This window comes from Natator depressus, chromosome 1 (assembly GCF_965152275.1).
Source record: "Natator depressus isolate rNatDep1 chromosome 1, rNatDep2.hap1, whole genome shotgun sequence".
Classification (NCBI taxonomy): domain Eukaryota; kingdom Metazoa; phylum Chordata; order Testudines; family Cheloniidae; genus Natator; species Natator depressus.
The window spans coordinates 244,786,875-244,812,687 of NC_134234.1; the positions used below are offsets into that span (position 1 = coordinate 244,786,875).

The 25,813-nt window shown below is 47.8% G+C and overlaps 1 protein-coding gene across 1 annotated transcript in view; it reads right to left on the reverse strand.

Moving 5' to 3' along the window:
- Positions 1-25,813, reverse strand: part of CREB3L2 (cAMP responsive element binding protein 3 like 2) — a 127,243-nt gene that overhangs the window by 39,193 nt on the left and 62,237 nt on the right. The window contains exon 2 of the mRNA XM_074939923.1: positions 24,083-24,299. Coding sequence (XP_074796024.1) covers positions 24,083-24,299 — 217 coding nt within the window. The remainder of the gene's footprint in view (positions 1-24,082; positions 24,300-25,813) is intronic.

Consider the following 25,813-nt stretch of genomic DNA (forward strand, 5'->3'; position numbering starts at 1 on the left):
GATGCCTCCTGAGCAGGGTCGGGGGTTAAGGGGCAAGGGAGGGGGCTCCGAGCAATGCTAGATGCTGGCTTCGGGGTGGTCGTGGCAGCCATGGCATCAGGTGGTAAACCACTTTCCGTGGGGTGCTCACCCGGAAAGGCAGTCAGGGGGAGAGAACATGGGGAAAGGGGGCCTGGGGTGAGATTGCCTAAAACAAGGCTGGCCGGCAGTAAATCATCCCCTCCCTGGGTGACCGGGGTCAAATCTAGGGCCTCAATCTCTGCATACACAGAGGAGAGGCCGACTCCTACTACCCTGGGGGCCTCTCCGCTAGGGCCCGCCTCAACGGTCACGTCGGGGTTCGTAGGGAGTTCAGGTGGTATCCGGTTAGAAGGGGCTTCCTCCGGGGCTTCGGAGGGGAGGGTCCCTCGCGGAGGGGGGATTCTTCCCTCCAATGCCAGTCTATCTTCACCTCCCAACACCAGCGAATGGATCTCACTCGTGGCCGAGGCGGGAGGCTCAAGGTCAGTACCTCCCTTCCTGGTCTTCCGGGGGGCTTCCGCGTCAGATGGATGCAGCGGGGCTCGAGCCCTCCGCTTGCCTCGCTTCCCCTGGACTACAGTCCAGCCCTCCATAGCATCATCTGGGGGTTGAGTAGCAGGGGGCGGAGCGGGGCGCGGAGGCAAAGGTTCAGGGGTTCGGGAGGGTAGCGGTGAGGCAGCAGGAGGGGCGGGGGGTTCTCCTTGGGGCGAGCCCTCTCCTGCACCAGGTAATAGCTGTGCCACACTCTCCTCCAGAGGCTCTGCCGAGGTGGTTACAGCAAGAGCGGGACTCCCGTGGTCGCCCGGGCGTTGTTGGAAAGATACCTCTTGGGCCCGGACGGGGGCAGCGTTGGATCGGGTGGGAGGAGGGGTGGTTTCAGGTGCCGGGTGGCCAGGGGTGTCGGCAACGACAGGGCCGATATCCTGCCGGGTCTCGGGGGTCTCAGGTGCCCCTCTCCCCCGGGCCAAAGGGCAGTCCCTACGGACATGCCCCGCCGAGCGGCAGAGGTAGCACCGGGCCTCTCCGGTGGAATAAAAGACCCTATAGCGGGCTCCCTGGTAGGGAACTAGGAAGGACCCCTCAAGCGCCTCTCCGTCACGCACCCCCGCCGGCAGTGAAATCTGCACTTGCCGGCGGAACGAGAGGACGTGACGGAGGGCGGGGTCCTTGCAGCCTAACGGGAGAGGGCTGATAGCAGAAACAAGTTTTCCCAGGGCAGAAAGAGCGGGTAACAGGGCAACATTAGGTAAAAAGGGAGGAACGGAGGTGAGGACGAGGCGAACGCCCAGATCTTCTAGCGGTTCTAGGGGGATAAACACCCCTCCTACCACTAGGCCCTTCTCCACCGCCTCCTGGGCGGCAGTCTCCGAAGCCAGAAAGAAAACGACCTTCCCATACATCTTGGAGGCCGCCACAATGGCCATGGGTCCTACCACCTTCGCCAACGCCTGCACGTATGCTTCCACGTGGGGCGAGGCGGGCACCAGGAGGCAACGGACACCGTGCTTCCTGGTCAGGGCGGGAAGAGGGCCCCGGGCGCTAGTGATGGTAGCGGAGGTAGTGGGTGGGCGAGATGAGGAGGCGGCAGGCGAGGGGGAGCCTGCCGCCGCCCGGGCATACGTCCTGGGGGCCGGGGGAGGGACGGTCGCAGAGCTGGTGGAGGGAACAGCTGGGAGGGGTGCCACGATCGATGATGAGGCCACAGTGGTGGGGGCGGCCTCTGCCATGGAGGGCCCAGCGGCTTTAGCGGGGCCCTTTCCTTTCGGCCCGCCCCGACCCTTCCGTCGAACTGGGGGGGGGTTCCTAGAATCTAATGGGGCAAAAACCAAAGCAGCAGTAGTAATTGCCCCGGTGCCTCCCACTGCCGAGGCCCCAGCGGGGGCGGGGGCAGGGGTTCTAACAATGGAGGCGGTGGGAAAATCTTGAGGGGTGGGCAGGGGGGTAGATGGGGAAGGGACAACCAATTTCGTTGGAGGGGCCTTGCGTCTCTCCATCTCTGCCATTGTAAGCAGGGAGAGACAGGGAGACACCGGAAGAAGGGGGGGGGGCAAAAATCGGGGTCCGGTAGTAGGGGTAAACTATGGGATAAACAATCCGGGGGGTGGGGGTTGGAGGGAGGACGACCCACCACAATTGTCCAAAGAGTCTCGTTTGGTTGGTTGTTATGTCCGGTCCGAAAGGCAAAGTCCAAGGCAAACAGCTGGATCCGAAGGCAGATGGCAGATCGCCAGCAGGGACGAGGCAGCGGGGGCCGTGATAGTCGTAGTAGTGGTGGGGGGGTTGGGGGCACCAGTGGATCTGGGGGCAGCTCCCTGCTACACCCCTGTGCCGCCACAGACGCAGCTGGAACGCAGTCAACTCCCCCCCCCGAGGGTATAATTCAAAGGAAATCCCTCAGTCTTACGGCTTCTCTCCACGATGATTTATAACTGCTCGGGCGAGTTCTCCGGCCTCTGGCATCTGTTGCAGCTGTTGGCTCTGTCCCAAGGCTCTCGGCAGCTAGGAATGTTGTAGTGATAAGAAAAAAGTCCAGGCAAAAAACAAAACGGCTGGGTCTGGGGGCGTCCACTCCCCTCTCTGGACAGCGGGTCGGCAGTCCTCCCCCCCTCCTCTGGGGGTTTCAATTAAGCAAAAAGCAAAATCCAAAAGCAGGCGTCTGGGGGGGGGGGGGGGTGCTGGCAACCGGCCAGCACACTGACGCAGCTCAGAAAAGCGGGAGAAAACGAAACCAAAAAAACAAAGCGTCCGGCCCAAACGCGGGGGGGGAAACTAAGCAAAAGGAAAAGTGTGAAAAATCTGGGCCAGGGGGCTTCAGGAAAGAAAGGAAAGCAGATAGCTCAGGAGCGAGCGAAAAAACGATTCCGTCTCCTAACAGGGAAGGTTCCAGAACAATCAGGAACTTTCTGGAAATAATTAAGGCAGACAGGCCGATTAGAACACCTGCAGCCAATCAAGAAGCTGCTTGAATCAATTAAGGCAGGCTAATCAGGGCACCTGGGTTTAAAAAGGAGCTCACTTCAGTTTGTGGTGCACGTACGAGGAGCTGGGAGCAAGAGGCACTGGGAGCTGAGAGTGAGAATGTGTACTGTTGGAAGACTGAGAAGTACAAGCATTATCAGACACCAGGAGGAAGGTCCTATGGTGAGGATAAAGAAGATGTTGGGAGGAGGCCATGGGGAAGTAGCCCAGCGAGTTGTAGCTGTCGCACAGCTGTTCCAGGAGGCACTCTAGACAGCTGCATTCCACAGGGCCCTGGGCTGGAACCTGGAGTAGAGGGTGGGCCCAGGTTCCCTCAAACCTCCCAACTCCTGATCAGACACAGGAGGAGTTGACCTGAACTGTGGGTTCACGAAAACGGCCAAACTGAGGGCTGCTGTGAATCTCTGAGGTGAGCAAATCCACCCAAAAGCGCAAAACCCACCAAGGTAGAGGAGGAACTTTGTTCCAATATCCTGTGGCACTTTTCACCAGAGCAAATCTTTTCGTATGAACTCTGCCAAAATGTTCCCTCCCCTCAGCTATTGTGGCCACATTTTAGTGGTGCTGTAGGGTGTAAGCCACTTCAGGATCCTTTGGGAGGAAAAGCACTCTGTTAATTTACATTCATAATGAACTGAAGAAGCAGCCTTGAGTGTTCTTCTGAGACATAGCACATCACATAACCAGGAGGCCCTGCCCTCTAGGCTGTACTTGGTGATTATTAACAATTCTAAATCACTGATTTCACAAGGGCTTGGCTGCCATGACAGAAAGAGACATTTATCATTCTTAAAAATCATCATTTTGCTGCACTGGAATCTCCAGAGGCCTCAGTAACAACCACTTAGTTCTGCAGAAGTTATTTGGAATTATTCTAGACCTGAAAAGCCAGTTTAACCAGTCAAATACTCATCAGGGCATGGATAGTTTAGCATTGACGTACTATATTTAACCAGGATATTATTATAAGGAACTTTATCTGGCTCTTTTCTTGACAATCATCTCATATATACACATAGGGAACTCTTTGAAAAAGCGTGGAACTGAGAAATGCACCCACCTGATCTCCCCTCTATTTCATCATATCCCAGAAAGCTACAGGTATTCTCCTCCCCTGTCCCCCACCACTCCAGAGCAGAGTGCATCAGTGTATCCTAAAACCAGAGGTGAAAGTAAGCCGGTACGCCCCGTTACGGCGTACCGGTAAGAGCCGGTGTGCCGTACTGGGACCGGCTTTCCCAGAGGGCAATTTAAAGCCCCGGGGTAGCAGCGGCGGAAATTTAAAGGGCCCCAGTACCGCCCCGGGCCTTTAAATCCCTGCCGGAGCCCTGCTGCCAAAGCCCTGGGGTAGCAGCGGCTGGGCTCTGGAGTGGATTTAAAGGGCTGGGGCGGTAGCGGCAGCTGGAGCCCTGGGGCCCTTTACATCCCCAACGGAGCCCGTCTGCCGCTACCCCAGGGCTCGGGCAGCAGGGCTCAGGAGGGGATTTAAAGGGCTCGGGGCTCCAGCAGCTGCTACCAGAGCAGAGCCCCAGGCCTTTTAAAGCTCTGCCAGAGCCCCAGGGTAGTAGTGGCAGCCAGGAGCCCCAAGGCTCCTCAGTGATTTAAAGGGCCCAGGGCTCCGCTGTGGTAGCGACAGCTGGAGCCCTGGGCCCTTTAAATCGCCCCCGAGTCCCGGGGTTCCCAGCCGCCTCTGCAGCTGGTAGCTCGGGAGTGATTTAAAGGGCCCCAGGCTCCCAGCCGCCACTACTGCAGCTGGAGCCCTGGTCCTTTAAATCAAGATTTAAAGGGCCTGGGGATTTAAGGCCCTGCCACTTCCGGTTAAGGCCACGCCCCCTGCTCAGGACTCCGGCATACCGGTAAGACCTCTAACTTACTTTCACCCCTGCTTAAAACATTTCATTGTCATCTTTGCTACAAAATCTCTTCCTAAGGCTTCCAAACCCTGGCTCCAGAGGACCACGTTATACTGAGAGTACTGCTGCTAGCCCCTTCTCTGTTGGCAGCTAGCACTCTCGCGAGCTAGCAGTGTTCATTGACACACCAGCGTTCCATTATGCCTCAGCTGCACCAAGGATTCTAACAACGGGCCCTCAGTGGATCCTTCCAGCCCACCATGGATTGATATTGAGCAGTAATGAACCTAAGTGCACATTATACCTCCGAGCCTAAATTTTTTCTTCTGGAGACTTGATTTTACACATGGACTTAAAGTCATTAGTAAAGCCATGTAATTTTTAACCTCGCCTCTGGTGGACATTTGTCCATTTCTTAAAGCCACCCCCCACTGTGTCTCCATAGGATAGTTTGAAGCAATGCTGTTCAGACTTCAGGTGCATTGGCAGAGGTAGGCGGGGCCCCTACCACCGGAACAGCAAGAGGGCGCTAAAAGGCCGGACCGATATGTTTGCAGAGCTGTACGCTGCTGGGTACTTGTCTGAATACTACAATCCTCCACATTCAAATGGATCGTCACTTAAAAAAAAATAAAATAAATAATGAAGGCTGAGGACATCTGACAAGTGACGTTGCAGCCTGAGTGCCAGCGAATAGCAGGAGGTGAAGCTCATACTGTAGCGGACTCAAAGCTTTATAGGAAAAACACCTACCCCCATCTCCACTGAAAGAAAATGAGAACCCACTCCGCTGTGAACCAAGCAGTGCCCTTTACTCGGTAAAGAGCTCATGCCTGTATAAAAGCCCTCACATGCTGCTGAAGGCAGCACTCACAGCAGGAGTACAATATCCTAACTCAGTGGTCTGATTTACACACTCTTTTCCAGCCTCTGAAAGGTAGCTGGCCCCTGTCTGTATAAATAACTGTTTCCTTGTGCTCCATGTCCCTCCCCCACCTCACAAGCCCTGGTTGCTCAGCATTACTCCTGCCACCCCCATTCAGCACACCCAGAGGCAGACACAAGCCCCGTTTATTAAGTCTGTAATGTTCGACATCAACCTCACCACCCTCTACCCCACCCCCATCAGGTGAGAGGCTGCATTCATCAACAAATAGTTTCTTTTACAGACTTGCAGATGGTTTTCCCACCCACCTCCCACTGCTACCACCAAAGATAATGAAACCAAAGCCACTGAAGCAGTCCTGACAAAAGAGGCACTGTTTGGTAATCAAACTCTGGGGTACTTTTCAGACTGGCAAAATTTAATAGAGGGTGGGGGAGTGACAAAAGTACAGTGATCACACTACAGCTGGGGAAGTCAGTAGGCGGACTGCAAGCCAAACCTGGACTGCCAGATGCTTTTGAACAAAGCCCCAAATGTTTTCATTTACTTATTTTCTTTGGAGTCTTGACCTTGACTATACCTTGACCAAGAAATTTGGACCTTGTCAAAAAATAATTGATTATCCCTGCACTACAGAATTAAGGTTGCCAACTGTCTAATCACACAAACCCAAACACTCTTGCCTTGCCCCTACCCCACCCCTTCCCCAAGACCCCACCCCACTCACTCCATTCCCCCTCCCTCACTTTTACCAGGCTGGGGCAGGGGGCTGGGGTGTGGGAGGAGGTGTGGGCGCTGGGGTGGGGCTGAGGGTTTCAGAGCGTGGGAGGGGGCTCTGGGCTGGGGGGGGGCAGGTGGTGGAGGGGGCTCTGGGCTGGGGGGGGCAGGTGGTGGAGGGGGCAAGCTCTGGAAGAGATCTGGGATGCAGAAGGGGGGCTCTAGGCTGGAATTTGGGTGCAAACCCCCCTCCTGCACTCTGAGCCCTGAACCCCCTCCCACATCCTGAACCCCCTTCTGCACCCCAAGACCCAGCCCTGACCCCCCTCCCAGAGTCCACACCCCATACCCGACCTGCCGCCCCAACCCCCTGCCCCAGCCCTGACCCCCCCCTCCCAGAGCCCGCACCCCAACACTCTGCCCCAGCCCAGAGACCCCTCCGGCACCCAAACTCCCTCCCAGAGCTTGCACCCCAACCCTCTGCCCCAGGCTCAGCCCAGAGCCCCCTCCCACACTGCGAACCACTCGTCCCCAGTCCAGAGCCCACACCCCCTCCCGAACCCCAACCCCAACCCAGTGAGAATGAGTGAGGGTGGGGGGGAGAGTGAGCAACAGAGAGGGGGGCATGGAGTGAGAGGGGCGGGGTAGATCCTGGGTTGCCCTTAAATTCAAAAAGTGATCTTGGGCATAAAAAGGTTGGAGACCACTGATCTAGGACCACTAAAGCACTGCACCACTGCGACAGAGTTCCCTCTCCATCTCTGAGAAGTGAGCAGTGAAGCATTTATTTTGGAGGGTTGAAGTGGGAAAGGACTTCTTTTCACAAACAACGTTTTGCTCTGAATTAATAGGAATGGTCCAGGTCTATGACAGTGCAGAATTTACCCCATTTTATGCAGCCTTCATTTCATTAATTCAGTATTTAACAAAAACAGCTGACAACATATGTGACAGGGCCCTGTTTGTATTCGACATATGGAGATTAACTTGGGCTTTGATTTTACAGGTGTCTCCACATTGTTTTGTTTTGGTTTGTTTGTTTTTTGGTTTGTTTTTCAAAAGAGCCCATTAGAGAATAAAACTGCCTTGGCAAAAACAGGATGGCTATTATTTTGAGGCAACCCAACTTCAGCCTCTCTAACTATAAAATTGCAAGACGGTTTTTGCCACAAATGCCAAGTCTCACTTTTAGTCAAGGCAAGTTGCTTCAAGTCCAGGAGCAACCACAAAGCATTCCTGGGTACAGAAGCACAGGGAAGATGTGCACCAAGGATAATCTCAGATGCACGGCTGTTCAGGGATTAGGGGAAGGAACGTGCGGCCACCTGGCCACAGTTTATCAAATGAACAGCTAGTTAGCTGATCCCTGTGCTGCTTACACTTCTCCCTTCACACCCCCCCAGGAGGCTCCCAAGGTGGAGTCTGCCAAGAAAGTATTTCATCTAGCTGTAGTAGCAAATAAGGCCTTTTCTTGATGTTTAAAACTCTCAAAGGGGACCTAACTCCCCAGAAGATGATGCTATGAGCCACCAATGTGATATGGCTGTGAAAAAAGTTAATGCGGTCTTGGGATGCATCAGGCGAGGTATTTCCAGTAGAGATAAGGAGGTGTTAGTACCGTTAGTACTGGTGAGACTTCATCTGGAATACTGTGTGCAGTTCTGGTCTCCCGTGTTTAAGAAGGATGAATTCAAACTGGAACAGGTACAGAGAAGGGCTACTAGAATGATCCGAGGAATGGAAAACCTGTCTTATGAAAGGAGACTCAAAGAGCTTGGCTTGTTTAGCCTAACCAAAAGAAGGCTGACGGGAGATATGATTGCTCTCTATAAATATATCAGAAGGATAAATACCAGGGAGGGAGAGGAATTATTTAAGCTCAGTACCAATGTGGACACAAGAACAAATGGATATAAACTGGCCACCAGGAAGTTTAGACTTGAAATTAGATAAAGGTTTCTAACCATCGGAGGAGCGAAGTTCTGGAACAGCCTTCCAAGGGGAGCAGTGGGAGCAAAAGACCTATCTGGCTTCAAGACTAAGCTAGATAAGTTTATGGAGGGGATGGTATGATAGGATAGCCTAATTTTGTCAATTAATTGATCTTTGACTATTAGCGGTAAATATGACCAATGGCCTGTGATGGGATGTTAGATGGGGTGGGTGGGATCTGAGTTACTACAGAGAATTCTTTCCTGGGGGCTCGCTGGTGAGTCTTGTACACATGCTTGGGTTTAGCTGATTGTTATATTTGGGGTCAGGAAGGAATTTTCCTCCAAGGCAGATTGGCAGAGGCCATGGGGGGTTTTCGCCTTCCTCTGCAGTGTGGGGCATGGGTCACTTGCTGGAGGATTCTCTGTACCTTGAAGTCTTTGAACGATGATTTGAGGACTTCAATAGCTCAGACATAGGTTAGGGGTTTATTACAGGAGTGGGTGGGTGAGATTCTGTGGCCTACATTGTGCAGGAGGTCAGACTAGACTATCATAATGGTCCCTTCTGACCTTAAAGTCTATGACTAAGATTTTAATATGCTGTGAGAGCCTCTATCCACATGCCCCACACAGGAACGTCTCCCGCTTAGAAATTATTCAGAATCCTACCTTCATGGGAAGCCTCTGCAACAGTTCCCCAAACCCAGGGCTCATGGTTAAGGTTGAAATAAACGGCAACGCAGGAAGCCAACACTTTGGCATAAGCTCATCAACTCCTGGAACATAGCTGCTATTTTCATGCTATTGTCTACATATCTCCCCAGGCATATGTGTGCTGTCTAGGTGGAATGCAGCAGGTTCTTATGCTTTGCTCCTTATTCATCAACTTAGAAAAGCACCAGAATATAGTCAGCAAAGGTTAAGTAAAAGGTTCACAGATCTATACATAAAAAATTATTTTTACAGATTCGTCCTGAAGATACTCAGTGTAGTTTACAACTTTTATGCAGAATTTAATTCCATCACAGATTCTGAAAATTCCAGACAGACAGACACCAGGCATCCCTTGCACATATGCTGCAAAATAGCTACGCTATGCGTTGCACTCATATTACTAGACCTTTTTGGATTGAAGCTTTCAAAGAACATGCAGTTTTGTAGATAACCTACAAATATACAGAAAAGGTTCTGGAAAGAAATTATTATATTTTGCATAGAGTGAACTTTTAAAGAATTATGAAAGAGGAAAATGCAGTGTTGAATAAGGCCCTGATCCTGCAAACAGCTAAACCTATGCTTAACTTTACTCATGTGAAGTCAATAGGACTACTCACATAAGTGAAGTTTCGTATGTCCTTAAGTGCTTGCAGCAGTGGGGTCTAAATTTGGAGGTTATTTAAAAAACTTAGACCTTCTTGAAGATCTATCCATATAAATTATAGTTGCAGGTCTTAATTTTTTAAGTCATGGAAAAATGTTTAAATACTCCTAATAGTGGGCCAAATTCATCCCTGGTGTGTGCCACTTTGTTGGACTCATATCAGAAATGAATTGGCCCCATGTAATAAATATTATTGCAGGTACAATAATAATAATAATCAGTATAATCATTCAACTACTATAATTTGATATATAATTATATAAATATAATATAATTATAATTATATAATTATAAAAAAATTATTATAAATTATAATATATTATATTTATATAATTATATTATAATTATAATTATAATTTTATAATTATATTATAATTTTTAATTTATTATAATTTATATTAATACTATAATATAAAAGTGGATGGGAATCTGGGAGGCAGTGACCATGAGTTGGTTGAGTTCAGGATCCTGACGCAGGGAAGAAAGGTAAGCAGCAGGATACGGACCCTGGACTTCAGGAAAGCAGACTTCGACTCCCTCAGGGAACAGATGGCCAGGATCCCCTGGGGGACTAACATGAAGGGGAAGGGAGTCCAGGAGAGCTGGCTGTATTTCAAGGAATCCCTGTTGAGGTTACAGGGACAAACCATCCCGATGAGTCGAAAGAATAGTAAACATGGCAAGCGACCAGCTTGGCTTAATGGTGAAATCCTAGCGGATCTTAAACATAAAAAAGAAGCTTACAAGAAGTGGAAGGTTGGACATATGACCAGGGAAGAGTATAAAAATATTGCTCGGGCATGTAGGAAAGATATCAGGAGGGCCAAATCGCACCTGGAGCTGCAGCTAGCAAGAGATGTCAAGAGGAACAAGAAGGGTTTCTTCAGGTATGTTGGCAACAAGAAGAAAGCCAAGGAAAGTGTGGGCCCCTTACTGAATGAGGGAGGCAACCTAGTGACAGAGGATGTGGAAAAAGCTAATGTACTCAATGCTTTTTTTGCCTCTGTTTTCACTAACAAGGTCAGCTCCCAGACTGCTGCGCTGGGCATCACAGAATGGGGAAAAGATGGCCAGCCCTCTGTGGAGATAGAGGTGGTTAGGGACTATTTAGAAAAGCTGGACGTGCACAAGTCCATGGGGCCGGACGAGTTACATCCGAGAGTGCTGAAGGAATTGGCGGCTGTGATTGCAGAGCCCTTGGCCATTATCTTTGAAAACTCGTGGCAAACGGGGGAAGTCCCGGATGACTGGAAAAAGGCTAATGTAGTGCCAATCTTTAAAAAAGGGAAGAAGGAGGATCCTGGGAACTACAGGCCAGTCAGCCTCACCTCAGTCCCTGGAAAAATCATGGAGCAGGTCCTCAAAGAATCAATCCTGAAGCACTTGCATGAGAGGAAAGTGATCAGGAACAGTCAGCATGGATTCACCAAGGGAAGGTCATGCCTGACTAATCTAATCGCCTTTTATGATGAGATTACTGGTTCTGTGGATGAAGGGAAAGCAGTGGATGTATTGTTTCTTGACTTTAGCAAAGCTTTTGACACGGTCTCCCACAGTATTCTTGTCAGCAAGTTAAGGAAGTATGGGCTAGATGAATGCACTATAAGGTGGGTAGAAAGCTGGCTAGATTGTTGGGCTCAACGGGTAGTGATCAATGGCTCCATGTCTAGTTGGCAGCCGGTGTCAAGTGGAGTGCCCCAGGGGTCGGTTTTGTTCAATATCTTCATAAATGATCTGGAGGATGGTGTGGATTGCACTCTCAGCAAATTTGCAGATGATACTAAACTGGGAGGAGTGGTAGATACGCTGGAGGGGAGGGATAGGATACAGAAGGACCTAGACAAATTGGAGGATTGGGCCAAAAGAAATCTGATGAGGTTCAATAAGGATAAGTGCAGGGTCCTGCACTTAGGATGGAAGAATCCAATGCACCGCTACAGACTAGGGACCGAATGGCTAGGCAGCAGTTCTGCGGAAAAGGACCTGGGGTGACAGTGGACGAGAAGCTGGATATGAGTCAACAGTGTGCCCTTGTTGCCAAGAAGGCCAATGGCATTTTGGGATGTATAAGGAGGGGCATAGCGAGCAGATCGAGGGATGTGATCGTTCCCCTCTATTCGACACTGGTGAGGCCTCATCTGGAGTACTGTGTCCAGTTTTCGGCCCCACACTACAAGAAGGATGTGGATAAATTGGAGAGAGTCCAGCGAAGGGCAACAAAAATGATTAGGGGTCTAGAGCACATGACTTATGAAGAGAGGCTGAGGGAGCTGGGATTGTTTAGTCTGCGGAAGAGAAGAATGAGGGGGGATTTGATAGCTGCTTTCAACTACCTGAAAGGGGGTTCCAAAGAGGATGGCTCTAGACTGTTCTCAATGGTAGCAGATGACAGAACGAGGAGTAATGGTCTCAAGTTGCAATGGGGGAGGTTTAGATTGGATATTAGGAAAAACTTTTTCACTAAGAGGGTGGTGAAACACTGGAATGCGTTACCTCGGGAGGTGGTAGAATCTCCTTCCTTAGAGGTTTTTAAGGTCAGGCTTGACAAAGCCCTGGCTGGGATGATTTAACTGGGAATTGGTCCTGCTTCGAGCAGGGGGTTGGACTAGATGACCTTCTGGGGTCCCTTCCAACCCTGATATTCTATGATTCTAATTTAAGACAAAAATTAAAAGACATGTTTGATGTGAATGTTGTGGACCAGGAATACCTTTGGAGCCTTGGTTTCAGCTAAAAACAGGAGTAGATTCCTCAATATCTTCTAAATGTAAATTGTGAAAACCTTTCACAAAACACCAAATGCGCTACTTTTCTTTAACTTCACCTCATCTTGAGTGTGTCCCAGTGGTTAGAGCGCTGGACTAGGACTCAGGGTTCTATTCCTGGGGTCTGCCACGGGCCTGCTAAATGACCTTAGGCAAGTCACTTCATTGCTCAGTTTCCACATCTGTAAAATGAGGATAATGATACTGACCTCCTTTGTAAAACCTTTTGAGAACTATGGATGAAACCCGTTATGTAAGAGCTAGGTGTTATATCATCACTACTCCCTATGAGAAACATTTCTGATATATCTGCGTAATCTGTTCATAGAACAAGAACTTTTGGATTCATACCTTAGGCTCTAAAGCAGCATGTTTGAGCTCAGTTTGGTTCTGTCCCCATTTGCAGTTCATAGACGTAAACCTAGTGGTCCTGAACTGATACACACAGTGAAGCAGAAACCTCTGCACACAAGTCCCTCCCTGTGTACTACACTTACCAGGGACCCTGCCTCAAATTGGAGAGGCCAATCACCAAAGGCTCTTTGATAGCCCGATGGAGGGATTCCCTCCAGCAGAAATTCAGTATGAACTCTGCCACCCTCTCCCCACGTGGGTGGGCAGAGGGGGCTTCCTCCTCTTCACTCCATCTCTATTCAGAGTTTGTCACTTGCTGCTAGAACGGCAACACGATTTCCAGTGAAATTAAATTAGAATCTCTGTTACTAGGGCAACAAGCTTCAATTCCCAAGGATATTTAAAAAAGGCAACTTTATCCTTTAGGAAATTGGATGTGGGGAAAGAAAAAAAAAACCCTCTACATCGTGGCTTAACCTCTCCACCTCCACCACCCCCACCATGCCTTTTATGCAGGTGTCCTCCCATGGAGCAGCTACATTATATTTAATGATTCACCAGAGCTATGATTCACCATAAGGCCGGGGGCCTTCAGCAAGGGATTTAACAGTCACCTGCCCACTCCCAATTCAAGTAAAAATAATACATAAGTGGTAACGGAATGTTAAGTAGCAGATCCACTAGAATTACATAATTAAAATACATTAAGTTAAAAACAACTAAATAAAAAGAAGCTCAGGAAGTTAGTTTACAGCCAAATATATATCAGAACATTTACCGTATATACTCGTTCATAAGCAGAATTTTTTTTAGTAAAAAAGGGAAGCACCAGAGAAGGGAGTCAGCTTATGAACAGGTACAGAGAGGGGGAGGTGGGACACAGCACCCTCCCCCCCCCGCACCAACAAGAGGGGGCAAGGAGAGGCAGCACAGCCAACAGAGCCAGAAGGGAAGAGGCGGAGCCAGAGTCTCTCCGCTTCTGGCCATGCTGCTCTCCCCCCAGCCTCCGAAGCAGCTGTGCCACCCAGCCCCACCCACCAGAGCAAGCTGCGGCCACGCCACCCGGCCAGCCAGAACAGCTCCAGCCAGGCCAGAGACATCCTCCCCTGGCACACCCCAGGTAAGGTGGGAAGGGGAGAGGAGTGTGGGGGTCCCGGGCTAGGGCAGGGAGGGGTTACACAGGGAAGGGTCATGTGGGGAGGTCCTGGGTTAGGGGTGGGGTCATGTCAGGGGTGGTCATAGGGGTTACTCCCCTGACCCCCAGCTTTTCCCCCAAAAAATGTTTCCCCACCAGTTGCTGTTCCAGCCCATCAGAGTAAGCCGCTGGTGGGCGGGACATTTTGTTTACTTCGGTTTACCTCTGTGCCTGCGGACGCTCGAGGTAAACCAACCATCCTGGCCTGCCAGCAGCTTATCCTGATGGGCTGGGACCCAAAGTTTGCCGATCCCTGAATTATAGGGTCGGCTTACGAATGGGTCATAAAAATTTGCCATTTTTACTTATCCATCCTGGGGGTGGGGGGTGTCGGCTTATAAACTAACCGGCTTATGATCGAGTATATACGATAATTTAATAAGCAGCCTTGGTAAAGTAATGCGTGGCAAGGCATGAGCTATATGTAAGGGGACTGTTGCCCCCTTACTAACATTCAGTGGGGGTGTTTTAGTTGCTAGCTCCTAGTACTAAAAGGGGAAGGATCTATGGGAAATCAGGACCCTGAGACTGATAGTCCCCAGGAACAATGGGGAGAGGCCAATGCTCCAGGTCAGCCTGAATGGCAGGGCGGGCAGGCTAATCAGGGAATCAGGAGGCCAGGAAAGTCCCATCCTCCGTGTGAGCTTGAATTGCCTGGGTCAGACAGAGTGGGGCTGAGCGAAGGAGAAAGCAGGGGCCCGAGCTGAGCTGGGGAGCAGAGCTGTGCCAGATCCAGAGAGAGCAGACCCTGTCCTGGGAGCAGAGCTGCAGCAACCAGAGCCAGAGGGGCCAGAAGAGCAGCCCGGGAGGCAGAGCAGCGGAGACAGAGTGGCGGAGCTGGGGCTAGAGCAATCCGGAGCTGGGTGCAATGAGCAGCTGGGGAGAGCGAGGGGGACCCTGGGCAGCGGGCCCAGCACAGAGACGCCTCAGCCAAGAGGCTCTGCAGGCCAGGCTTGGATCGTAACCCCGACAGGGCGGGGGCGACACTGGGAAGAAGGGTCCTACCACTTAGAGCCTGAGAGCGCGTGGCCACCACCAGAGCAAGTGTCCAGCCCACAGCATCCCTGCAGCAGAGCCAGGGCCTGAGAAAAAGGCCGGGGACTTACAAGGAGGAGACTGAACTGCCCTGACATCCCAGAGACACTGTTTGTGATGTTCCCTGCCACAGAGCAGGTTGATGTGTTTCCTTTCACCTTTCCCATTTTTTCTTATTCTTTTTAAAATTAATTGTTGATTAAATAACTTGCATTTGCTTTAACTTGTATGTAATGGTCAGTGGGTCAGAGAAGTGCCCAGTGCAGAGAGAGTACCCCGGAGTGGGGACACCCTAGCCCCTGTCTTAGGTGACCACAGCAGGGTTGGGGGTCAAGCCCCCCAGGAATCCTGGGCCCAGCCTTGTTGGGGTTACAAGGACGTGTTATTCCTCGACTTTAGCAAAGCTTTTGACACGGTCTCCCACAGCATTCTTGTTAGCAAGTTAAAGAAGTATGGGCTGGATGGATGCACTACAAGGTGGGTAGAAATTTGGCTAGATTGTCGGGCTCAACGGGTAGTGATCAATGGCTCCATGTCTAGTTGGCAGCCGGTATCTAGCGGAGTGCCCCAAGGGTCAGTCCTGGGGCCGGTTTTGTTCAATATCTTCATTAATGATCTGGAGGATGGTGTGGATTGCACCCTCAGCAAGTTTGCGGCTGACACTAAACTGGGAAGAGTGGTAGATACGCTGGAGGGTAGGGACAGGATACAGAGGGACCTAGACAAATTAGAGGATTGGGCCAAAAGAAGTCTGATGAGGTTCAACAAGGACAAGTGCAGAGTCCTGCACTTAGGACGGAAGAATCCAATGCACCGCTACAGACTAGGGACCGAATGGCTAGGCAGCAGTTCTGCAGAGAAGAGAAGCTGGATATGAGTCAGTGTGCCTTTGTTGCCAAGAAGGCCAATGGCATTTTGGGGTGTATAAGTAGGGGCATTGCCAGCGGATCGAGGGACGTGATCGTTCCCCTCTATTCGACATTGGTGAGGCCTCATCTGGAGTACTGTGTCCAGTTTTGGGCCCCACACTACAAGAAGGATGTGGAGAAATTGGAAAGAGTCCAGCGAAGGGCAACAAAAATGATTAGGGGACTGGAACACATGAGTTATGAGGAGAGGCTGAGGGAACTGGGATTGTTTAGTCTACGGAAGAGAAGAATGAGGAGGGATTTGATAGCTGCTTTTAACTACCTGAAAGGTTTATCCAAAGAGGATGGATCTAGACTATTCTCAGTGATAGCAGATGACAGGACAAGGAGTAATGGTCTCAAGTTGCAGTGGGGGAGGTTTAGGTTAGATATTAGGAAAAACGTTTTCACTAGGAGGGTGGTGAAACACTGGAATGCGTTACCTAGGGAGGTGGTGGAATCCCCTTCCTTAGAAGTTTTTAAGGTCAGGCTTGACAAAGCCCTGGCTGGGATGATTTAGTTGGGATTGGTCCTGCTCTGGGCAGGGGGTTGGACTAGATGGCCTCCAGAGGTCCCTTCCAACTCTGTTATTCTATGATTCTATGACTCTGCCAGACAGGAGAGCGGAAGGGGAGTCCTCAAGGGCAGGGAGGCCACTGGGTAAAGGAACTGGGAGCGAGGACTCAGATCCTTTCGCTAGCCCACCTAACTGGGGTAGTGCAGAAGCCAGGAAAGTTCCCCACAATAGCAGGACTATACCCCCGCTTACATTTTGAATGGTTACTTGTGGTGCAATGACTGTAGCTGGTAGTTACTGCTTCCCTTTGAAAGTACATAGGATACTTCCCCTTAGGCTACATCGACACTGCACACCCCTGGCAGCAGTGTGCAGGGTACATGCAGCTATGCCCCCCAGTGAAAAGCAGGCTGCATCTAGGCTGTAGTGTGTAGCTACACACAGCAGTGGGAAAAAGGTTCTGTTTGGCAGGGAGGCAGCGGGGAAAAGCTCCAGCGGCAGGGCGGTGCTGGTGGCTTTTCCCCACTGCTTCCCTCGTGTCAGAACCTTCCCCTGAGGAATCAGAATATCATGGTTGGAAGAGACCTCAGGAGGTCATCTAGTCCAACCCCCTGCTCAAAGCAGGATCAACGCCAACCAAATCATCCCAGCCAGGGCTTTGTCAAGCCAGGCCTTAAAAATCTAAGGAAGGAGATTCCACCACCTGCCTAGGTAACCCATTCCAGGAGGGGAACTGCTCTGGCAGCAGGACACTACATAGCTAAAAACAGCAACATAGAGGGGAGAGGCACTACTTGGGTATGTAGAGAGCTGTGTTGGGTACATACCTTAAGGGTTCGGGCATGTCTTTATTCACCTAAGCTGTGCCTCACCATCTACACTGCTATCTATACCTGTGCTAGGGAGCATGCAGCATATGTACCCCACACACTGCCGTAAAGGTTGTGCAGCATAGACGTACCCTTAGTGTTACAGGCTAAGGGTCTCATCCAACAATGTTCCTACTCTTCTCCCCACAGTCAGCACACACTGACTTCAGCGGGAGTAGAAGGCACTCAGGACCTAGCAGGGTTGAGCCGTAAATGCTTATTGCTAGGACAGTGTATTAAAGGGTTTTTGGGGGTTTTTTTTTTGGTTTTTTTAAAAAAAAAAAGCATGTTAAGTTATTGTCTTCACCCACAAAACAGAAAAGCATCTGTGAGACACATCATGGTCCAGACACCCCAGGGTGGAAAAGAAGGTCTGAATTCCAAAGAATAACCAATTGAATCAACTGATTGTATACAATATTATTGTACTGTAAAAGCGTATTGAGTAAGATATCACATAAAAACTGGTGACACGCTGGTTATGAATATCATTGCGTGATGGATGGATGGTGTGTAAAGAGTTATGTATGTGTGCTAGAAATCTGTTCCTAAAATATGTTTTGGGGGCAGACTTGATAAACAAGCCTATCATAGACAAAGGAATGTGTATTTACCTGTCTGGATCAATCTTTGAAAGCCATAGACAATGAATGTACATTTACACATAAAGGTAAATCAAGCAATTAAGCTACCAAGCAGCTGAGGAAACAACCTAGTAAGCACATCAGGGGACAACCTGCACCCCCAGGAAGTCTTCCTGGCTCGAGGCCAAGACAATGGACTTTGGGAAACATAAGGGGGGCACAAACAGTCTAGTGATCCATCACTAGATGGATCATATAAGTAGCAATTAATAAGACTGGGACTTTTCAGGTTGGAAAAGAGACAACTAAAGGGGGATATGATACGGATGGGGATGGTGTCCCAAGCCTCTGTTTGCCAGATGCTGGGAATGGGCGACGGGATGGACCACTGGATGATTATCTGTCCTGTTCATTCCCTCTGAAGCACCTGGCATTGGCTGCTGTCGGAAGACAGGATACTGGGCTAGATGGGCCTTTGGTCTGACCCAGTATGGCTATACATATGTTCATCACTTAGGGGACATTGAGAACAGCACCCTCTGAGCTTGTGAACAGTAGATCTCTTGGCCTGAAAGGCAGGAGCTGCTGAAAATTTGCTGTGAGAAACTGTTTTAGGCAAAGCTATAGCTTGCTCAAATTAAGTTTTAGGCACTAGAAAGCGTGTTTTTTGTTTTCTTTGTAACCCTTTTCTATCTTTTATTCTTGCCTGATATTACTTAAATCTGTGTTCTGTATTAATAAATGTATTCTTGTTTGATTACAAAACCATCTCGGAGCGGTTATACTGAGGTAAAGTGGGAGTCCTCAGCTACACTAACAGGTTGGTGTGTGCTCTCTCTCTTTGGAGGCAGCCACCTACGCAATTTCTGTGAGCGTCCCAGTGAGGGGGACCGGACACTGCAGGGAGATGTCTCTGGGGAAACTCTGGAACTGGGGTTCACTGATTGTTACCTGCAAGGCAAGGGTTTGCCTGGCAGAGACTGGAGGAGTCTGCCAGTGAGGCAGACAGGCTGGAGCGTCAGAAAGCTGACACAGTTTAGCAGCAGCAAAGCTCTCACTTGCTGAGGCACACGGGCTACACCATGGCTTACAGTTCTGGGTTTCCTGAGGAGAGTGTCACGCTGCCCCACGTGAAGTCTTATAAAATAAGGGCCCCGTTCTACAGGGTTGGATCCTTAAATTATATCAAAATCTGATCCAATTGGCCTGTACTACTTTCTTCTTAGCTCTCTTTTCCTCATCATTATGGATTCCCTCTGCATGTATATGCAGAAGCCTTTTATCTAGCCTGCTTCTGCTCCCCTCCTGCAGAATTTTCTCCCTTGTTAGTAAGATCACAACTCATCTCCCTGGAGTGAATGCAAATATACAGCAGTAGGAGTCAAGCCATCTGCTCAGTGGGCTAATATTTTAGAGTGAGATTCTTTTACATATTCTTTACACTCAGCCTCTTATCTGGCCTCATCTCTTGATTTCCCCCCACACATTTCAAGTACCTATGGCCTCTCCTGAAAAATGCAAGATTGTTTCATAACACCTATTCTGGAATTTGACAAATCTAGTCAGAGGTGAAAGTAAGCCGGTACGGTGTACTGGTAAGAAAGTGACCGCCGGTACACAGCTGACCGTACCGGCAGGGCTGCTGATAGGTGGGAGGGGGAAAAGGGCAAAAGGGGCAGCTACCCAGGGCCCGGTGATTTAAAAGGGACCGGGGCTCCCGCAGCGATTTAAAGGGCCCGGGACTCCCGGCCATGGCTGCTGCTACCACACCAGTGGCTGGAGCCCCCTGCCCTTTAAATCACCACCGGAGCCCCGATGTCGTGGTCCAGGCAGCACTGAAGGGCTGGCTGGGGAAGTCTGGCCCCAGCCTGGCCCTTCCGCCTGAGGCCCCTCCCCTTCCGGGGGCCCAGAGCCAACCCCCACCCCACCTTGCCCAGGACCCCGGCTGCCCTGCGTACAGGTAAGTCGGTTAAGTTACTTTCACCCCTGATACTAGTCCTGTTATCTGTTAGTCGTATGCAGATGCTCTGTTAGTATTTGTCCCATTATTCCCCCAAGGACTGAAGTTAAAATTGGACAGGAATTATCAGCACTTGTGCTCCACCCCCACATCACTTCATTGAAGATAGGAGACAAATTCAGTTCTTAACCCCATATCCTCCAGTACTTCCACAGTTCTCTGGATTTTTCCCCCCTCCAAAAGTCATCAGGACAATTAGTTCAACACTTAGTCAATGTATTTAACACCCCCGAGTGTTACATCTTGCAGCCATAAACGCAAGAAGTTTTCCTCCAAGTATTCTCCAATCTGTTTTTGTTTTAACAGCTACTATGGAGCCATCCTAGTGACTCCACTCCAGAGTTATGATCTTAACAGCTCTTATGGGAATGTTCTATATAATTTAACAGATGAAAAGCTTTCTAATTTTCTATTTTTAAACCCATCTATTGAATTACATAGAAAGAATGTCTATTAAATTCTATAGATTTTTAACAAATATTTTGAACCCTATTTAAATTCTGGTGTTTCACCCCTATTGAATTTCACTGGACTTGTCCATAAAGGTAGCTAACAAAGCCCAGACCTCTTCCTTCATCACAACTTCAAAAAAAAACAAAACAAAACAAAAAACGCTTTCTATCTGAATTTTCTTGTGCATGTTCTCTGGCCATAAGAGAAGTTTTCCCACATAAAGAGAGCGTGAAGATAATCAGACAAGGCAGCCTGGAAACATGAGTGAAATTGGAGCTTTTTGTTACGTAACATTTTTGGATTATTTCACAAAACTGTTTCACCCAGAAACTCATTGGTTTCATTCAGTTGTCCTCAGTGAGAGGCAGTGCCTTTGAGTGATTTTTAGGAAGTATGGTTGGGTTATTTTAGAGTTAAGTACCATAAAACTAGAATCTTTGGAAACTCAGGTTTTCGGTGACCGTTATGAACAACTTAGACTGCTAATGCTATAGACCTAAGCACTAGTCTCTCCCCTTTTTAAAAAAAAAAAATGCAGCTTATGATTATACTGCTTTTCATTGCAAAAATAGCCCTGAAATGTAAACCAGTTATGAGTGAAAGTCTGTTAAGGCTTTTATTCTCAGTAGTCACCAGTTATTCACAGTCCTATCGTATCTCCTTCCCAGGCACTGGCTGTCAGAGCTCTATCTTACCTGCTGGCATCTTTACATATATATGCTTTCCCCAACCAGAAAAGGCGGGCTAGGGCTGAATCTCCTCCCTCCCTCCCCTCATATCCCTGCTCCGCAAGTCAGTGCCTGTGCCAGCGACTCCGCTACGAAAATCTGCTAATGCTCACCATTCCTTGATCCACAGCCCTCCCCTTATGCCCAGGCACCCCATAAGAGTTGTACCTATTTACAACTGTCTAATCATCTTCACAAGGTCTCTATTACTGCTTCAGTTGTCCACAACTCTTTCCCCCCTATGAGCCTAATTTCTAAAAGTAATTCAGTATCTCAACTATTTTAGAATCACTGGGCCAGATCCTCAGCTATCAGAGCTATGCCCATGTCCACCCGCTGAGAATCTGGTCTGTTGATTACATCTCCTTCCTTGTTTATTAGTGAGTCTACTTCCTCTCTAGTGTTCCTTCCCCCCCAGATATATTTATAGAAGCCCTTCTTACATCAACCTCATTCCAGCATTAACCCATTCTGCTTTTTTGCTACCTCATCTTTTTCCTGAAATCCTTAGCTAACTAACATTTTGGTTTATTTTCCTTCCCCTCACCTTCATTTCCCAGAGAGGTTCTTTTCTATTCTTACATCTACAAGTACCCCACAGAGAAATGACACTGGACGCTTCTTGTCTCACTTCCCCACCACCACCCCATTTCCAGTGAATGGCAGCAGTATGTTGAACTTTAACTTCAGATGCCCAAGTCTGAAAATCTGGGTCACTGCAATTAAATTCCTAAATACATACATTATAGGGCTGTTGATTAATCACACTTAACTCACGCGATTAACTCAAAAAAATTAATCGCGCTGTTAAATAGAACACCAATTGAAATTTATTAAATATTTTTGGATGTTTTCTGCATTTTCAAATATATTGATTTCTAGTACAACACAGAATACAAAGTGTACAGAGCTCACTTATTTTTATTGCAAATATTTGCACTGTAAAAACAATAAAAGAAATGTATGAGGTGAACTGAAATACTAAGTACCATAGTGCAATCTCTCTCTATCATGAAAGTGCAACTTACAAAAGTAGATTTTGTTACATAACTTCATTCAAAAAAAAACCCAACAAGCAATGTAAAACATTAGAGCCTACATGTCCACTCAGTCCCACATCTTTTTCAGCTAATGGCCAATACAAAAAAAGTTTGTTTACATTTACGGGAGATAATGCTGCCTGCTTCTTATTTACATCACCTGAAAGTGAGAACAGGTGTTTGCATGGCACTTTTGTAGCCGGCATTGCAAGGTATGTATGTGCCAGATATGCTAAACATTCGTATGTCCCTTCATGGTTCGGTCACCATTCCAGAGGACATGCTTCCATGCCGATGATGCCCATTAAAAAAATAATGTGTTAATTAAATTTGTGACTGAACTCCTTGGGGGAGAATTGTATGTCTCTTGTTATGTTTTACCCACATTTCATGTTATAGCAGTCTCAGATGATGACCCAGCACATGTTCATTTTAAGAACACTTTCACAGCAGATTTGACAAAACACAGAGAAGGTACCAATGTAAGATTTCTAAAAATAGCTACAGCACTTGACTCAAAGTTTAAGAATCTGAAATGCCATCCAAAATCTGAGAGGGACCAGGTGTGGAACATGCTTTCAGAAGTCTTAAAAGAGAAACACTCTGATGTGGAAACTACAGAACCCGAACCATCAAAAAAGAAAATCAACTTTCTGCTGGTGGCATCTTACACAGATGAAGACAATGAACATGCGTCAGTCCGTTTGGATCGTTATTGAGCAGACCCCGTCATCAGCATGGATGCATGTCCTCGGGAATGCTCATTGAAGCATGAAGGGACATATGAAGTTTAGTGCATCTGGCATGTAAATATCTTGTGACGCCGGCTACAACAATGCCATGTAAATGCCTGTTCTCACTTTCAGGTGACATTGTAAACAAGAAGCTGGCAGCATTATCTCCTGCAAATTGGAACCAAACTTGTTCAGCCAATCGCTCAAACAAACAAGAAATAGGACTGAGTGGACTTATAAGCTCTAAAGTTTTATATGTTTTTATTTTTGAATGCAGTTGTTTTTTGTACATAATTCTACATTTGTAAGTTCAACTTTCAAGATAAAGAAACTGCACCACAGTACTTGTATTCGGTGAATTTAAAAATACTGTTTCTTTTGTTTTTTATTGTGCAATTATTTGTAAACAAAATTAAATATAAAGTGAGCACTGTACACTTTGTATTCTGTGTTGTAATTGAAATACATATTTGAAAATATAGAAAGCATCCAAAAATATTTAAATAAATGGTATTCTATTATTGTTTAACAGCACAATTGCATGATTAATCCTAATTGATTTTTTAATCGCTTGACAGCCCTAATAAATTAGGCACCAAAATAGGTGGCTATTTCTTCAATGCTGCTGAAGATTGAATAGCTCCAGGTGCTCAGCACTGGATTTAAAAGTCTTGCGTTAAGCAGCTTAATTTGAAGATTTTTGGATGGGGCGGTTTATGATTCCCTAACTTTCTTCTATGCTCATAAGAAAAAGCTCACCTGGTAGCCTACTTCCCTCAAATTTCATTCCCCTTTGATAAGCCCATGTTTTAATATGTTGAATTCCAGGAGCTCATGATCAGTAGTTTCAGCTGAGTGGAATTTCTCTGCCTGGTGACAATCTTAGTTTATGCGGTCTGCAGATTTATAACCAAATTAAAAACCATACGCTTCTTCCGATTTATTTTTAGTTATTGTAGTTCACTCTCGTGCATGTTCACATTTTACTTTACTAAAAGTATTACCTTCCTAGACTTGTACAGCTAGAATATTGCGCCATTCATAAGTAATGCATACAACAGTGATTTTTTTCACAAAGGTCAGCATCAACTCATCCACATCACCATTACCTTCATTGAAGCTGTCATCAGTCGAAACGTGGGTCAGTGGAGACTGGGGGCGAGAGTCGCCGCACAGAGAGTAGCTGTGTTCTGCCTGGATGAGGGGAGCTGGAGATACTGGGGACAGCTCCACTTCCATCATCTCATTTTTCTCAGACATGAAGGGGTCATTCAAGAGCTGGCCCAGGACATCCTGTGAAAACTCATCCAGGAGCTCCGTGAAGTGCTGGGAAGACAGAAGGGGAAGAGCTCTTATCTAATGGGTGTCTCTGGCCAACAACAGAGATGAACTGACCAAAATAATTGCAGTATCTGCACCATGCGTCTGTGCCAGTTAGGAACAGAACCCAGCAGTCCTGCCTCCCAATCCCCTGCTTTAATCACTACTCCACACTGAAGATAGAACAAAAAGGTTCTCATGTATGTATGTTAATTTAGCTATGCTGTCTCATCAGGAGCAAACTGTTAAAGAAAACTATAATTATCTGCATTTATGGATTGCTAATAAAGTAAGCAGACCATATACATGGAACCAGATCCTTAGCTCGTGGACGATGGCAGAGATCCATACTGATGTGTACCAGTGAAGGAGCAGGCCCTTTAAAATGCCTAGTTGCTGTGGTGATTGTCTTAGACATTTATAGGGAGCCAAACAGAGAAAAGCCCATGGTGCTGAAAGCAGAAAATAAGATCAGTTGCCATGTTCTGAAGCTAACCCCTTTGTTCCCAGGATGCAATTTGGAGTGTATTGCATTAATGAAAAAGCATATTTCATCCAGTCATGCAGGGAAACACCCTGAAGTATTTATATTCAAAAACACATCCTTTGTATGTATATGTAACCTGTTCCATGGGGTTTACATGCTCATTGAGCCACAGAGAAAGGATGGAGGGGGGGAACGGGTGATCAGATCCACAGTATTTAGTGAACCAATCAATCTTTTAAGCCCAAGTGTGCCTATTCCAGTGGTGTGGAACATTCCCTTCATCTTACCGAGCATAGAGAAAGGATCAAAACCCTGAACTGTGTTTGTTCTGGTACAAACCGCTAGTACATTTGGTTTAAAGAATTACATTCAGGCTGAACAGCTGCATGTTGATTATTTTTGACAGGAGGCTAATGTTAAAGTTCAGGTTCTCAACTCTGCGGTAATAGGGGTTCGAACTACCAACATTAATAAGACCTTCCCTGGTGCACAGCAAGGGTTACATTTAAGGTGCATGAGACTGTCTATTTTTGGAGATGGGCCTGGACCAAGCCTCCCGATCTGATTAATATCCAAACTTTGGGGTAGTTTCAGTCAAGATGCAAACTTTGCAGCTCTTATTATATTTCCTCCGAGGGGCAGGAAGCTTAGTGTGTGTGTGTTGATATTTACTAATTGCATTTCAGGAAACAATTCCAGACAGGGGCCTGGCATATACAGACAGAGCATAACACAGTTTCCATTAGTCACACACACCAGGGGGTTCTCTTTTCATACTTCAAAAAGTAAGCAGAACAAAAAGATGGAAATGTAACTTCTTCCAAGCAATCAGGCATCCTGCATTAACAGCTAATGTATACAGGAATCTTATTAATTAAGCTATAATATCTTGAAAGGGGAAATTAAGTCCCTGGTTTATTTGCTCTGTTTTTGCAGGCAGTACTGACTTTGGCTTTTATTCTCTCTCCTGCACAAGGAAACACAGATTCAAGATTTGGCTCCCTTGAGCATAAATTAAGAGTTTAACTAGTCA